The sequence below is a fragment of the Pteronotus mesoamericanus genome, unplaced genomic scaffold, assembly GCF_021234165.1.
Source record: "Pteronotus mesoamericanus isolate MK-2021 breed Mesoamerican mustached bat unplaced genomic scaffold, CSHL_Meso_final scaffold_125, whole genome shotgun sequence".
In the NCBI taxonomy this organism is placed as follows: Eukaryota; Metazoa; Chordata; class Mammalia; order Chiroptera; family Mormoopidae; genus Pteronotus; species Pteronotus mesoamericanus.
The window spans coordinates 3,954,176-3,970,902 of record NW_026555304.1 but is presented as its reverse complement, the minus strand read 5'-3'; the positions used below and the strand labels follow the sequence as shown (position 1 = coordinate 3,970,902).

The 16,727-nt window shown below is 49.8% G+C and overlaps 1 protein-coding gene across 3 annotated transcripts; it reads right to left on the bottom strand.

The window, feature by feature from the left end:
• Nucleotides 1–2,620: 2,620 nt before the first annotated feature.
• On the bottom strand, nt 2,621–16,039 carry CARD19 (caspase recruitment domain family member 19). Of its 3 annotated transcripts, XM_054588019.1 has the most exons (7): nt 15,947–16,019; nt 8,514–8,568; nt 7,582–7,724; nt 5,679–5,832; nt 4,482–4,541; nt 4,164–4,235; nt 2,622–3,547 (listed from the first exon to the last, which is right to left on the bottom strand). In XM_054588019.1, the coding sequence occupies exons 3-7, from the start codon at nt 7,678–7,680 to the stop codon at nt 3,432–3,434; spliced, it is 501 nt and encodes a 166-aa protein (XP_054443994.1). In that variant the 5' UTR covers nt 7,681–7,724; nt 8,514–8,568; nt 15,947–16,019; the 3' UTR covers nt 2,622–3,431. The 3 variants fall into 3 exon arrangements, with proteins under 3 accessions (XP_054443995.1, XP_054443994.1, XP_054443993.1); XM_054588018.1 differs by lacking the exon at nt 8,514–8,568 and having other exon boundaries at nt 2,623–3,547; nt 15,947–16,039; XM_054588020.1 differs by lacking the exons at nt 4,482–4,541; nt 8,514–8,568 and having other exon boundaries at nt 2,621–3,547; nt 15,947–16,039.
• Nucleotides 16,040–16,727: the final 688 nt, after the last annotated feature.

Sequence of the window (16,727 nt, the reverse complement as noted above, 5' to 3'; positions counted from 1 at the left end):
GGCGCAGAGGCATGGACCATGAGCAGTTACCATTATTGGAGTGTGAAGGTGGGAAGTTGGGGACGAGGGCCTTGACAGAAAGGGGTCGAGGACAGGCTGTGGTCACTCATGCCCTGATGGACTTAATTCATTCCAGGTCACAAGCACTGACTGATCAGGTGGTTGGCAGGGTAGGGGCCTCATGGGAGGAAGTACTGAACCTAGACACAGCCGCCACATTTTTTTTCCCTCCCTAAGTCCCAGCCTACAAGGAAAGGTCTTGCAAGAGAGGCTTGGCTGGTGGTCTGGGCCATTGTAGATCTCAGCTTCAGGCACAGAGTCAAGGCACCATCAAGGCTGAGAGCTGGGGAAGGGTCCAAAGAACAGCCTAGGCCTCAGTCAGTCATGGTTGAAAAAAGTCAGCAGTCCAGCCCAATCCAGGAGATAAGTACCCTTGGACCATCACAGCGCACAAGACAGGTCCTGAGGCCCTGGGACAGGGCCTCACTCAGCCTCACTCAAGGGTATAAGCTGCCACAGGGCCCTAAAGACTTGAGACCTGTAGGTCTCAGGTGACAGATAGCTGGGCCCACTTGTCTGACGGACATTTCCTCAAAGGCACTGCCTTAGCCCCTCCAAGCTGCTATAACAGAGTCCACAGTCTGGGCAGCTTAAACAAAGGACATCTATTTCTCAGTCTGGAGCCTCCAAGTATGATAGAGGAGCCTACAGATCTGGTAGGTCTGGTATCTGTCACCTTCACCTGAGCATCTCCAACACCCTCACCCTGGCATCTGTTGTCACCTTTATTCAGGAATCTCTGTCACCTCTACCCAGGAGTTTGTCACCTTCACACAGGCATCTCATCTCTATCACATTTACCCAGACGTGTCTGTCACCTTTTCACAGCTGTCTCTCAGAGTAGGACTAGCATGGAGAACACCCCAGGGCACCTCCCCACAAGATATTTACCCAGGAATCAGGACCTTGCCTGGTCATGGTGGCTGGAGGGGCTGCAGACAGAATAAGACATGCCAGGCTGAGCCACAGAAGCCTGCTGACCTTGAAAACCTCTGTTGCACCCCCACCCCCAGCTCAGAGCCTAGAGGCAGCCTCCAGCCTCACCTCTGTGGCAATGGGAGATGGTTTACACAGGGCCTGCATGGCTGCAAGAGGTCTGGAGCGCCATGCATCTTCCCAGCCCTGGACGGGCCCCAGGGAAGGGCTGGAGGGGAGTGGGCAGGTTAACATCCCTCACCCAGGACCCTGCAAGAGGTCCAGAGGGCTTCCATGTGTGAAAGGCCTACCCACACGGGAAGGTGTGGGTGCGTGGAACAGCTGGCAGGGCTTCGCTCAGCCTGCCCAGTTCAGCTCAGTAACTGCTCTCACTGCACCAGGAGCCTGCATGAGTGACACGCTCCAGCAAGGTGGTCAATTAGTGGAGCAATTCCCAAACTAAGCTCAAGGAGCAGTTCTCAGATTAGGTGCTCACTGCATGGATGGCCAGGGCCCGGGGGTGGCAAGGTGGTCAGCCACTGTCCTCACCACCTGGCAGGCCGAAGGGTTCCTGAGTACAGGTCTCCCATTCAGGCACCCTCATTTCTCTCAGGGGAACACAAATGAGTGACATCACCTGAGTGAATAATTCCTGAACATGGAGCCACACACCGTATCATGGAGCCGAATCCTCTGCTCCCGTTTTGTTTCCCACTGCCTGTGCCCAGGGCCCCATGGCATTATTCCTGGAGTCAGCCTGCCTGAGGCCTCCAGAAACCTCCATGGAAAATGCAAACTCATGATTCTCAGGTAGACAAATATGCTTATTCCCCCATAGAGGCTGTGGGAGCGGGGAGCTGACAAAGGGAGGCAATGAAAAGACAGGCCCATTGGGGGCCAAACTGAAGCCCAAGCAACATGTTCTGCATACATATGCGCTCAAGTGTACAGGAGAGCTATGTATGTGTATATGTGTTTGCATGTGTGCCTGTGAGTATGGCACCTGTGCTTGTGCCCGTCAATGTGTGGGGAGGGCCAGTGGAACTTTCGGCTGCTGTGTGGTCCAGGGCTCTGAGCCTCAGATCCCTCACCTGTAAGGAGGGTGGTGACAGGGCACTGAAAAGGCAAAAATGCTACTCAGTTAGGTCTTCAGGAGAACAGATTTCCACAGGCATGTGTGGGTACCTTGGTCAGCTCAAAGGACCTCCAGGGGCCTAACAGTGAAAAATCAAGGGCAGCACCAGGCCCTCTGGAACATGTATCCTCATGCTCTTCTGTCCATGAGCAACATTTCCACAGCACAAGGCCAGCAGGAGACAGAGGGTCATGAACACCCTGGTCAAGTCGGGGCCCAGCAATAAGGAGGTCGGAGTGCGGTGCTAACACACTGGTCAAGGGGGGTCATGCACTGAGGAGGAAGTGGAAAGGCTGTTGCCAAACCCCAGGCAACTGAAGGAGGGATTGAAGAGCCAGAGCTCAGGACCAGGAAGGCACAATGATGTTTTTCATCTCCAAAATTTCTAGAATGTTCCTTGGGCTATTTTCAGTCTGGATTCCCTTCCCCTGGGATCCCAGGCAACTTTTTGTTCAGTTCCAGGCTCTGAACTACTAAGGAACCTGCCATCAACTCCCATGTGGGTAAGGGAAAGAAGGAGCTCTGTCACAAGGGTGGTCTGTGGGGTCAGGAAGGGGCCCAGGAAGGGACAAGGGGCTGAGGAACAATCTCCTGGGGACAGGTCAAGGAACGGGAGAAGAATGTGATTGAACTCACACCCCCTCAAGTGCAGAGTTCCCCTTTCTTGGCTCAATGACCTTCCACCTTGGCCTGTTTCCTCATGAGGAAAGCAGGAACAGCAGCCTCTACCTGCTGGGGAGGCCAAGAGGAATCAGATAAATACAGATGGGCACTGGGGCAGTGCAGGAGCCCCACAAGGTCCAGGAGGCAGAGGTGAAGGGCAGGGATGGGTGTGGGGAGGTGTGAGCTCTGGAGACCAGTAGGAGAAGGCCATGAAGGGAGGGAACGGGGACATATGGCATGGTTGGGGGGATTTCTGGGGAACAGTGGTATGGGAAGATATCTGGGGGCAGGGACTAAAGCAGATAGCCCAGGTGGAGGGGTGGGGCCCAGGCCCACTGTGATGGGAAGTGTGGCCTAAACATGACCTGGGCCCTAGCCTGGATAAGGAACACCAAGAGCCCCCAGGGTCAGCCTCTGCTAGAGGCATCTGGAATCTCAAGTCGGAATTATCCAGAAAACACTCCTTACAGAAGGGAGGAGACTCCCACGTTTAATATCATTGACCACCTTCATAAGGAGTAGGTGAAGTGCTTCTTACAGTAATAGTAAAGTGAGAACGGTAATTGTAAAATGAAATACAAGCATAGAAAAGCAGGACCCTGGGTGGGCAGAGAGGTGGGGGCTCTTTGGTGTGTGATAGGCAGCAGGGGCTGGTCCATCAGAGGCCCCCCAGGTTATCTGTCAGGAAGGCTAGCAGAAAGCGGCTGACGTGCCGGTCCACAATGATGGGGGAGAAGCCCAGGACACGCCGGGCCCTTGGCAGCACCTTGGAGTCTGAAATACAAGGAAGGGGGATGTCTCAGAACCCACCAAAGATGTCTTCTCTCAGCCTCAAGATATTGCCAGCCCCAAACCTGACTGGCATGGGGTCAGCACCCCCAAGGAGAGAGCCAGGCACTGACCCCACAGAACCTCAGCAATTTCAGCACTGTCAGAAAGGGACACCAGGGTTGGCAGGGATGCCATGCTGGGCCCGGAAGGGGCCTGAGCCACAGGCCTCCAGTCCACCCCTCAGGGCCATGACACCGGAGTGGACCTGAGACTGTGGGGGATGCTCTGTTCCAGGTCAGGCTTTCTAACCCCTGAGCTCGGCTACACTCCTCCTCCCACAAGGGGCCACCATTCTCTGACCCCTGAGGGTGGTGGGTCACAAGGGCCACATGTAGGAGATGAGACCCACTACCATTGGGTCTGGTGGGTTTGAGCCCCACACTTCCTGTTTCCCCTGAGCCTGGCCTCTGTCGCACTCCTGGTGAGCAAACTGAGACATGATGAAGCCAGAGACTCATGCCTTTCTGCAGAGCTGAGTGGGTAGTGTGCCCAACAAGCGCGGGAGCCCCCTCTGCCCTGGGGTCTCTCATGAACTGGGCTGAGGCTAGACAGTACTCACCTGGAGGACAACAGTAGATGAGGAGTGCCAGCCCCGCAGCCAGGCCAAGACAGGCCAGAAAGGCCATGGGTCCTGCAGGAGAAATAACGGTCAGCAGCTACTTGTACCTGAGGGCGGGGAGTGGTCCTCAGGCCACAAGGGACAGGCTAGAACCCCACACTGGAGTCAGCTGGGTGAGGATACCCCCAATAAGCACTCTGGAGGAGGGAAATCTATCCATGGGAAGCCAGGAACAGAGCCCAATTTGGAGTGGAGAAGCCCCCAGGTGGAGATGGGGCCCTGGGTAGGGGGACAAAGTGGGAAGCAGGAGGCCATTACCCCTGTCACTGAGCTCATGGCTTGCGATGCCCGAGTCTAGCTCTGTGCAATCTGAGTTCTCTGGAAACAAAATCACAGGGTATAGTTAGTTTTGAGTAGGCCAGAGAGGAAAGTGGTCGCCTGTCCTCAGGAAACCAATGGAGCTGATGAGGTCCCTCACTCCTGGTACCACTCAGCCCCTGGCTGAGCTGGACCAGGCTGTGCTGTCACTGAGCCTTCTGGCCCTGCTTGGTGGACTAAGCACTGGGGAGGGGACCCTGAAGTTTTGGGTCCTCCCCTTTGGTACACCTCCTGGGACCTTGAGGGCCATGAAGTAGGGGAGAGGCATTGTTCCCTAGTGGCCAAGAGGCACATAATGCAGTACGAACACCTGCGTGTCAAAGTTCTGACAATGTCCATGTGTCAGCAGGGTGCTTTACCTTCCCAGGCCTCCCCAATTAGCCACAGGCCAGACAGCCCTTGAGGGCACCTGTGAGCTGGGACGGTGTTTGATTCCCAGCACGGCTGGGCGACTCTGAGGGCTAGCATAACAGGACCATCCGGTGCCAGAGCTCAGAGCTAGTCCTGCAGGCCTGTCTTTGGGGGTCAAAGACACCAGCCCCAGGTCACAGCTGAGTGACCTGGGCGAGCCACCCCATCCTGGAGCCTCTGACCTCTTCTAAGAATCGGGAAAGAGCAGCCACTCCTCCTGGGGACCAGGGCACAGAAGCCTAGGACTGAGCTGCTGCACCTCCCCAGCCTGTTCCCAGGAAATCAGAAACCTTCACACACCTCCCAGGACCAAAGACAGGACCCTGTAAAATGAAACACACATGCCCTGAACTGATCATCGAGGCATGAGACTGTTCTACAGAAAAATCCACACCAGGGATCCACCTGGATGAAGGGTAAAGACAACCTCAGTATCCACCAGAGGGGCCAGTTCATTCTGGCTGATGCAACCATGAGCCACTGCAATCATAAAGGGAAGGGTTTACACAGTGCACTGGGTTACGGATGGAAGAGGCAGATCCTACCTTTTGTGTAAAAGCTGGCACAAAACAGAGAGACACACACACACAGAGAGAAATATGTGTTGCCAGACATACTCTCTCTACTCTCTAGAGGCCATATAAGATGAGACATGGACAAAAGCAGTCTCTGGTGAGGAGCTGGGCAGGTTGACGCTGAGCCCTGAGGACTGGGACAGGCACTTACGCAAGGTGTGCCGGCTGGGCAGGCAGCTGTGAAGGGGCTGTGCGTGCATGTATAGAGCTCGGTAGAACTCCTGGCAATCCCGCTCGTTGCTCCGCTGCAGATGGCCCAGGAGGTCACATAGCCGCACACGCAGGGATGCCTTGGGGTTCCGGAACTGGGGACATATGGGACACAAAGGAAGGTCAGCCATAGGGGACTGAGCCAAAGGCGGCTGTGGGATGGGGATAAGTGGGCTCCAGGATCAGCTCCTTCATCCTCTCTGGCTCCAGGTTCCTCAGGGGGACTGGGGATGGTGATTCCACCCAGGTGCTCCCAACACCAACACCCCTGGGGAGATAGCAGCTGGGAACCATGGCCTCATGGTGTCTGAGAATGCGCTGGGGTCACAGCACGGGTGCTAATCCTTGCACTCCCAGTGAGGGTGGAAACAAAGTCACCAAGGATGGCAGCAGTGACATCATCCCAAGTGTGGAAATTTAGTAGCTTGCTGTGTGGCTTCAGTAAATCTCTTCACCCTCAAAGACTCGGTCTGTTCACTTGTAAAAAGGGAATAATAAGCCCATACTGTACGGCTGTTGCAGGGAATCTATGAGATGATGGTGTGATAACTTCTAGTAGTTTACAAGTCTACAGGAATGTGATTCAAGTATTTAAAAAATAAACCAAGGGTTAAGAAGAAAAGAATTGGCTCTTTCGATATGTCTGATGGAGAAATGGGTGTCCTAAAGGTCAGTGGACAAGGTACTTGACATTGACCACCAGGGCCTGGAGGATGTGGCCTGGTGCTGCCACCTAGTGGCAGCATACTGTTCTACATGGAACCAGAATTCAGTACCCAGGAGGACAGGGACTGTGCTGGCGTTGAGCGCAAGTGCTGAGGAGTTTCCTTTTTCTTGTACAAACCTTGAAAATGTTTCCCCTTTTTTTTTTTTTTTTTTACACTGAATGTGTTTTAGACTTTTAATTACAATAGTCAGATACAAATTTGAGCTCCTACTTTTTAACTTCCTGTACTACTTTTATAAACAGTACCAGGTCTACATGCATTCCTTTTCTATCAGGGATCAATTTTACCTGTCCCCCAAAAAGGCCCTCAACCCTCCAGACAGCCCCACATGCGATGCCATTTACCTGCGCCACAGTAGGAAATTGCAGCTCCAAAAGGGCCCATGCAGTCACCCATCTGGGAGGCAGGCCCTGCACCCCAAAGTCCTACCTGGTCTCTGGCACCCATCCTCACTCCCACACAAAAGCCAGAGAAATAGTGTAGTAGGCCATGGTCACCCACTCTTACCCAGTGTCCAAAAACAGGATGGGCCAGATTACATCTAAAATATTTGCCCGCCCTGGCTGGTGTGGCTCAGTGGATTGAGCATCAGCCTGTGAACTGAACGGTTGCTGGTTCAATTCCTAGTCAGTGCACATGCCTGGCAACTCCAGGTCCCCAGTCGGGGGGGCTGTGAGAGGCAACCCATTAATGTATCTCTGGCACATCGATGTTTCTCTCCCTCTCCTTCTCCCTCCCTTCCCCTCTCTCTAAAAATAAATAAATAAAACCTTTAAAAAATAAAAATAAAAAGTTTGCCCATTTTGAACTTTCAGAAGAAGCAAAGTAACGAACTGTGGGGCCTGCCCAGTGCCTCTACTCCCATCCCCTTGCCTTCTTCCCAGGTTTGTCATGTTGTGGGTTGCTGTAACATGTCTCCTGTGACACTCCCATCATTTCTGGAAGGGGCCAACAAGCACAATTACATATAAAAAGATTGAGACTGAGAGAGGTGATGTTCTGGGCCCAAGGTCACTACAAAGAGACAGGTTTTCACCTCTGAGCTCTCTTTCCTCCCACTTTCTTCCACCATAGAAAGGAAAGCAATAGAAACATGTCAGGTCTGCCCCTTAGCACCTTTTCTGCATCCTTGTTGCTGAGGATCTGGGGGTAGTAGCGGTTCAGCTGGAGGATGATCTTGTCCACCTGCTGCTCACTCAGGCGCCCATGGCCCATCAGGAAAGGTGTGTCCTGCACCAGCCGGTCACAGTAGGTCTGCTCTGAAATAGGCAGAGAGCATGGAGGGCATGAGCCAGAATGGCCAGAGCGGGGCGGCAGGTCTACCACAAAGACATGGCCTTGGTGAGAACCTCTCACAGCAAGGCCCCCATGCCCACAAGCAGCACACCAGCTGTAAGGACCTGGACAACTATTGATACCCTGGCCCGCATCGATCTCAATGCACAGCCCAGAGCCCTCCATGTCTTCAGAAGATGTGGTAGGTGGGTGTGGTGAGAACTGTCCAGAGTGCTCAAAAACAGAACAGGGCCTCTGCTCCCTTCCTTCAATGAACATAAACTCTTCAGGGGCTAAGAGTTTGCTGTTCACAGGCCCCCATAGGGTCCCTCTGGAAGTATCCAGGCCTGGGGAAGGACACAGGCAGCCTGGAAAAGGCCTGACACAGCTTCCACACATGCCACTGTCATGGGGACAGAAGCACAGGCTCAGGGTAGGCTGAGATGGCATGGCTGCATGACCACGTAAACAGCAGGTGGACAGGATCACCCTTCACCCTGTCTGCACGGCCTTAAGAAGTACCAACAGCAGGCCAGTGAGTGTGCCTGCCCAGAGTACGGGGAAAGGGTTTTTCTGTCTTTTCTTTAAGAATCACCATTAAAAAATCATTGTTGCACCTTCTTTCCATTAAGAACATTCTTTAGAATGACAAGCCTTTAAAGATCATGGGTGGGATACAGGTTGGCAGGTAGGGGACACAGGGTATCCAAGAAAGGATCCTGAGTCCCTGTGGCACCAGCTGCCTGAATAGGTGCACCACCTTACTTACCTACCTGTGGCAGCTTGTCCCGCTTTCCGATGGACACAGGGGCTGTGGGGCGGGCAGAGCTGTATAGGAGAAGAGTTTTTGTACGTGATTGGAGTTAAGTTGGTATCAATTCAAATTAGACTGTTACAACTTTAGGAGGTTATGTATAATCTCATGGTAACCACAAAGAAATATCCACACAATATACTCAAAATTTGTTACTACGAAAAATCAAGTAAACACAAAAGAAGGCAGTAATGGATGAAGGACAAAAAAAGCTACAAGACATACAGAAAAGAAATAGCAAAAGGTAGAAACAAGTTTTTCCTGCCAATAAATGTAAATGAATTAAATTCTCCAATCAAAAGGCAGAAGTTGGCAGAATTGATCTGTGATGTTGTGATTTATAAGAAATATTTATTTGGTCTTCGGCCCACTTCCTGGCATACCAGCTCCTAAAACCCTGGAATTTAATTGGTGAACAATAAGTCTTTTGTTACTCATAACAAGCCCCTTTCAACCTCACCTGAGTTTGTGTTGAGGTGTATTTTGGAAAGCTCCTGAAAAACCAGAAGTTGGTTGCCAGTTGCCAGAAGAGTCAAACAAGGGATTGGAGGGATGCAACTTTCAGTCCCACACCCAAACATCCCAGGAGAGGAGGGAGCTAGAGGTAGAATCATTCACTATTGACCAATAATGTCATTAATCATGCCTATGTAATGAAGCCTCTATAAAAATCCGAAGGACAGGGTTTGGAGAGCTCCTGAGGGACTGGGAGGGTGGCCCATGCTAACTGGGGCATGGGAGCTCTACACCCCTTCCCACATGTGTTGCCCTACTTTTCCCTTCCATCTGACTTTTGATTAGTATCCTTTGAAATATCCTTTTTAATAAATTGGCAGTAGTAAGTAAAATGCTTCCCAAGTTCTCTGAGCCAATCTAGTAAATGATCGAACCCAAGGAGGAGATTGTGGGAAATCTAATGTATAGCCAGTTGGTTCCTATCTGGATCTACAAAGGATCCTATCTGATAACATGGAATAAAGCTAGAAACCAGTAACAGAAGGAACACTGAAGAATTCACAAGTATGTGAAAATTAAACAACAAATGGATCAAAGAAGAAATCACAAGGGAAACTAGAAAATACCTCGACATAAATGAAAATAACACAGCATATCAAAACTTAAGAGATACAGTCCTGGCTGGTGTGGCTCAGTGGACTGAGCTCTGGCCTGTGGACCTAAGAGTTACTGCTTCGATTCCAGGTCAGGGTAAATGCCTGGGCTGCAGGCTTGGTCATCAGTTGGGGGTGTGTGAGAGGCAACCAATTGATGTTTGATGTTTCTCCTGCACACTCATGTTTCTCTCCCTCTCTTCCTGCCTCCTTTCCCCTCTCTCTAAAAATAAATCAATAAAATACTTTTTAAATGTTTTTAAAAACTTAAGGGATGCGGTGAAAGCAGTGTTGAAAGGGGAATTTATAGCTGTAAGTGTACATAATAAAACAGAAGATCTTAAATCAAAAACCTAATGTTGCACTTCAAGAAACTAGAAAAAGAGCAGGCAAAACCCAAATTGGAAAGAGTAAAGAAGGACATAATAGAGATTGAAGTGTAGGTAAATGAAATAAGAAGTAAAATTATCTGTTTGTAGACGACATGGTCTTATATACAGAAAACCCCAAAGTTAAAAAAAAGAATTGTTAGAACTAGTATGTTCACAGCAAAGCTGCAAGATACAAAATCAACAACAGAAAAATCAGTTGCATTTCTATACAATGACAATGAACAATCAAAAAAAGAGAAACAATCCCATTTAGAGTAGCATCAAATTAGGAATAAGTTTAACCAATGAGGCAAAAGACTTGTACACTGAAAACTACAAAAAAGAATTATTGCAGAAAGAAATAAGTCACAAATAAATGGAAAGCTATCCCATGTTCATGGATTGGAAGATAATATTGGGAGAATGACATATTACCCAAAGTGATCTGCAAATTCAGTATTATCCCTATCCAAACCCTAATGATGATTTTTGCAGAAACAGAGAAAGCCATTCTGAAATTCATATTTCAAGGAAACTTCACAGACAGCAAAAACAATCCTGAAAAAGAACAAAGTTGGAGCACTCACATTTCCTTATTTCAAAACTTACTACAAAACTACAGAAGTCAAAACAGTGTGGTAGTAACATACAGACAGACATGTAGACCAAAAGACCAGGATAAGGAGTGCAGAATACATAGTATTTTGAGTGGAAAAAAAAGAGAGTGAAAAGACAACCCACAGAATAGGAGAATATATCTGATAAGGGAATAATATTCAGAATATATAAGGAACTGCTAAAACTCAACAACAGAAAACCTACAAACAATTCAATTAAAAAATGGGCAAAGTAATTGACTAGGCATTTCTCCAAAGATACATAAATGGCTACTAAACACATGAAAAGATGCTCAATATCATTAGTCACTAAGGAAATGCAAATCAAACCACAATTAGATATAACTTCATACTCATTAGGGTGATTGTGAGTGTGTGTGTGTGTGTGTGTGTGTGTGTGTGTGTATATTACTAATAATGTGCTTATTATATTGATGGATTTTCATATGTTGAAACATCCTTGCAATCCAGAAATAAATCCTTTTAATGTGCTGCTGAATTCAGTTTGCTAGTAACATACAGGGTCCGGCAGAAGTAAGGCCTGAGTGAATAGGGTAAAAATATAGGTATAATAATTTATAGCTTTTAATTTGAACATTTCACCTAAAATGTCATATGGTGTGCTTGAGTGTGATATTGTTATGTTACAGAATTACATGCTTATGATTTTATAATAAAAGATTCTATAATAAAAAGGGGCATTATTTGTGCCGGACCACACACACAATCCATACATATATACACACATATTGGAAATAAATATATATATGGAGAATGAGGATATAAAAATTGGAACTCTCATGCACTACTGGTGGGCATGTAAAATGGTACAGCCACTATGGAAAAACTATATAGCAGTTCCTCAAAAAGCTAAACATAGAGTTGTTATATGATTGTACAATTCCACTTCTAGGTATATATCAAAAAGAATTGAAAGCAGGAACTAAAAGAGATACTTGCACATCAATGTTCAGAGTAGCATTATTCACAATAGCCAAAAGGTGGAAACAACTGATGGGTGAGTAAACCAAACATGGTATATACATTCAAGGGAATGTTACTCAGCCTTAAAAAGAAATTCTGACAGATGCTATAAACACAGGTGGACACTAAAAACAATATGCTAAGTTTAAGTAAGTCAGACACAAAAGGACAAATATTGTATGATTCCACCTATATGATATATCTAGAATAGACAAATTCTAGAAACAGAAAACAGAATGGTGATTATCAGGAGCTGGGGGAATGAAAGAAAGGAGAGTCATTGTTTAATGGGGAGAGGGTTTCTGTTTGAGATAATAAAAAAGTTCTGGAAATAGATAGTGGTGATAATTTCACAACATTGTGAATGTATTTAATGCCACTGAAATAGTTAAAATGGTACCACGCACACACACACAAGGTGAATGGAAAATTAAACTGTAGTTCATGTATATGATAACATATAATTCAGTGATAAAAAGACCTATGAAGCCACAAAGACATGGAGGAAACATAAATGCATATTTAGTTTTTTAGTGTATTGACATTAGACAGAGAGAGACACATCAGTTTTTTGCTCCACTTATTTATGCATTCACTGGTTGATTTTCGTATGTGCTCTGACCAGACCCACAAATTTGGTGTACTGGGACAACACTCTAACCAACTGAGCTCCCTGGCCAGGGCTTAAATGCATATTTCTAAAAGTGAAAGATGCTAATCTGAAAAGGCTACATATTGTATGATTCTAACAGAAAATGCAAAACTGTGGAGGCAGTAAACAGATCAATGGTTGTCAGGGGTTCGGGAAGAGGGAGGGTTGAATAGATGGAGCAAAGGATTTTTAGGGCAGTGAAACTACTCTGTATGGCACCGTCATGGTGAATACAGGACATTACGCATTTTTCAAAAGTCAAAGATATACAACACAAGGAGTGAACCATAATGTAAACTAGAGTTAGTACTAATCTATCAAATTGGTTTATCAAGTGCAACAAATGTACCACAGTAATGCAAAGTGTCAATAACACTGAAAACTGAAGCTGGGGTGTGGGGGAGAATGGATCCTCTGTACTATCTGCTCAATTTTCTATAAACTAATATTGCTCTAAAATAAAACCTAATAATTAAAAAGAAATCCTATTTGGGAATTCCAGCGTTGAATTTTACAGAAAAAGCAGGGTTCACAGAAAGCAGATGAATCCCTGAGTTGGGTGGTGGTACCTGGGAAGGAGCACAAAGAAATTTTTGGAGTGATGGAAATGTTCTGACTTGATTGGACCAGGGCTGGCAGTTCCAGGGTGTATACATTTGTCCAAGCTTATCTAATTATTCACTAAAAATCAGTGCATTTGCTTGTAAGTAAATTATACTTGAGTAGATTTTTTTTAATGGAGTCATTGTGTTGGAACAAGTGGGTCTCCTCCTCAATTTTCTCTGTGAGGCCGACTAAACAGAGCATTTTCTTCCTCATCTCTCTCTCCCACTGCCAGCATATCCTGGTTGATCTTTTTACCCTAGAATACAAATTTCTAACTTCTAAATTCTCCCAGTCCCTGAAAATCTACCTGGGAGACAGAGTTACCAGCGGCCCCATTATGGTGAGAAAGCCTCACATAGGATGTCACGGGGACCTGCCACAGTCACATGAGCAGGACCCTCCTGCCATCTGGTTTCAGCACTCTCTGATTACAGAGTTAAGGACTCTAGCCAGAGTGTGCGCCACAGCCAGCCATTCTGTGGGCTCTATGGAACAGATAATCTTCACCCTTCCATCAATGCAAGCACAACCACCACCCCTTTTCAGACAGAGAAACTGAGAAACAGCAAGTACTCCTCAGCCAGCTAGGGAGTGATGGATAAAGGTCAGAATCCAGCCACAGTGCTGGGGCTACCTCTTGACATTCAGACTTTTCACCCCACTAATTAACTGTGCACTTAGATACATCAAGTCTGCTCCTGGCCAAACCCACAAGGGCAGGCCCAAGGCTGTCCTGTCCCGTACATGCAGCTGTGCACAGGGCCAGCACACAGTAGGTGCTCACTATGAATGGACATAGGTCTGAGACCCAAGAGCTGTTGGTGGACCTTGGCCAGCACCCTGAAGTAGCTCCTCCTGCCCCGCAAGCCAATAGCCAGGCAGGGGCCCTGCTGCTCCCAGCTGTGAGTTACCTGGCACAGTGGCACAGCCCATAAGAAAAGGCTCCAGGGTATGCTGCACCCTGTGCCTCCTGTGGTCGCTATAAACCATGCATGTAAACCACACCAGGAGGCCACTGGGAAGCACAAAAAGGCACAGGGAAAAAAATAAAAAATAAACAAACAGTCCTAGATGGTTTTGACAGGATAAAGGAAGAAAAACACTCTGGTACAAAATCCACCAGAACTTTGCCAGCTCCATTTGCCAAGCCCCACCTCCCCCACCTTTGTGCTCAGCTGGCACCAGACAACAGACTCCCAACCTATTACCCCTGCCCACACTAGTAGCCTCCTGGGAACTGGCCCCACCTGGCCAATCAGGCTCCTAAGCCTTCCCATATGGCAGCCTCTAACTGCACCACATTGCCCAGGACACCCCACCCCAGGCAAAGACCGCTGTCCCCGTGGTTTCCATCTGGCTAACTCATGTTCAGCTCACTGTCCTCCCCACACAGGCTTTCCTGAGTTCCCTTGGCTGGTGCCCCACTGCAGTTCAGATGCTTGGGCCTCAACCTCTCCTCTTGAATGGAATCTCCCAGAATTCCTTCCTGTCTCAGAGAAGGACCTGGCCTCAGGCATGGAGGAGCTGGGGCTACTCACTCTCCAGCACACCACAAGGCAGGGACTAGTTCCACAGCAACAGTAACAACTGCAGTAACATTTGGCCAGTCCCTGCCCTGTGCAGACACAGCGGGTCCCACACACTCACTCCACAGCTCATCACATAACCAGCCCCAGAACCATCATGAGGCAGGCTCCTGTCAGTGACAAGGGCAATGAGCTCCAGATGACACGCCTGCAGCCTTGTAGAGTTCCCCATTAAATGCTCCCAGGCCTGTGCTCTCTGGGCCTCAGTTCCCTATCCCAAAATGAAGGGCTGTGCAGGGAGGGGAGTCTAAAAGTCCAGCATATAAAGATGGCAGGGAGGGAGGAGATTAGGGGGCCTGGGACAGACACAGGTCTAGTCCCAGCTCTGCCACTGGCCACCTCAGGGGCTTGGCACTTGGTACTTGCCCAATCTGAGCTTTTGTTTCCTTATCCATACATAGATGTCACATTCTGTATGTCCCCACATGGTGCTGTTGGATGGGAAGTACCTACTGCAGGGCCAAGAGCATGTTAGGTGCTCAGAAGTGGCAGCCACAAATACAAAGGATGCAGAGGAATGACAGCGGAGCAGGTGGCAGCTGGGGTCTCTTCTGACCTAGTTTGGGTCACTGGTGTCCTGGAAGTCACCAGGTTAGAGTCTGTGAAATCCTGTGTGCGCGATCCATTCTTAGACTCCAGTGAGTTCTTGGGGGAAAAGGACAGGGACTTCTGGGGCCTCCCTGATCCCCTGGTGCACTCCTAAGTGGCCCCTGTCCCATGAGGCAGAAGACCGGGACACTTGGGGATTAGGTGTAGCTTCTGGGAGCCTTCGCATTCCCTGACCTTTCTGCCATGGGTCCATCACCGGCCCATCACTCTTGGGACTTCTCCAGCGGGGAAAGGTCCACAGAGCAGTATGACCCTATTTGGCTGGGGTCAGGAGGGAGGTTAAAGCCCCAGTTCAGAGCGGCGCTGGGGGGGAGGGATTCCTGGGCTGGAAAAGAGTTGGAGGGACTGGGGCAGCCCAGCGTAGAGCACAAAGCCTTGGGGAGCTCGGTCTGTGTCCCAAATTTCCCTGAGCTAAGAGTGCAACTCAGAGAGTCTCCGGGGTTCCACACACAGCCCAAGAACGCAGCGCCTGTCTGGCCTCCTTGTCAGGTGGCTGTGAGGATGGAGTGTCTATCTCCTACTGAAAGCACAGTAGGTCCACAGTATTTCTGGCACCGTTTTTACTTTCACCCAACAACTCTTTCAGACGTTATACTCCCCCGAGAACCTCCCCACCCACAGATGCGCAACGGCCTTTGGCCCCCAGAGCCTTCCAGGGCCTGACCACGCCCCCAGCCCGTCTTAGTCCTGCCGACCGAGGAGGCGGTCACGGGCACGCGGTTATGGACAAGGTCACTGGGTCAACGCAACGAGGAGCAGCCCCCGGGGAGACATCGAGGCAGCTGGGCCCTGGGCACCGCCAGGGTGGCCTGCCCTCCCCGGGACTGCAGGCACAACCGCAGCCAGGCCCACGCTCACCTGTCATGGTGACAGCACGGTGTGAACCCGGCGGATAGCAGCTTGTCCCCCCGCCGCCGACCGCCAGTCCCTCGTCTGTCTACCCGCCGCCGCCCAACCCCAGGTAACCTCCGCCCACCAGCCAACGCGACCTGCCCCTCCCCGGAAGGCCCCGCCCCCAGCGACGCGACGTCGCTTCCACGACCCTAACTGGCCCTCACTGACGCCTGTCCTTCCAGTTCGGCGCCTCTAAACCCCGCCCCTTACCGCGCTTTGCCTCCTCGAGCGTCTGCTACGGGGTCTCCAGTAGCCCTTAGCTCCGCCCCCAACTAAACAAAGTCCCACGGTCTTCGGCCGGGAGCCCAGTCCTTCCCTATAGGCCCCGCCCCTGACGTCGGTGACGTTTCTACCAGAGCCCTGAAACCTGCTCTCATCCAGCCCCACCCTCACTGACGTCCGCTACGTCCTTGCCACTGTCCGGAACCGTACTTTTCACTGAACTCCCGCCCTCGCCAGCTACGAAGCGTGCAAGAACCCGGAGCCTGGATCCTAACCGCCGTAGGACACTAGGACACTACTGTCCTCAGAAGCCCTTAGCCCTACCCTTCACTCGAGCCCCGCCCTCAGCCCCGAGGCAACCTTTGCAGGAGCGGTCGCCCGCCTTCCTGGCCCCGCTATGCCCTCGTATTGATTTGATTCTCATGTTGGTCCCTCCCCCAGCCCCACCCGGCCTGGCTGCCTGGGTGGGGTCTGCGGGGCTAAACGCTGACCTGCACCATCAGCCTCCCCCGGCGGCACCAAG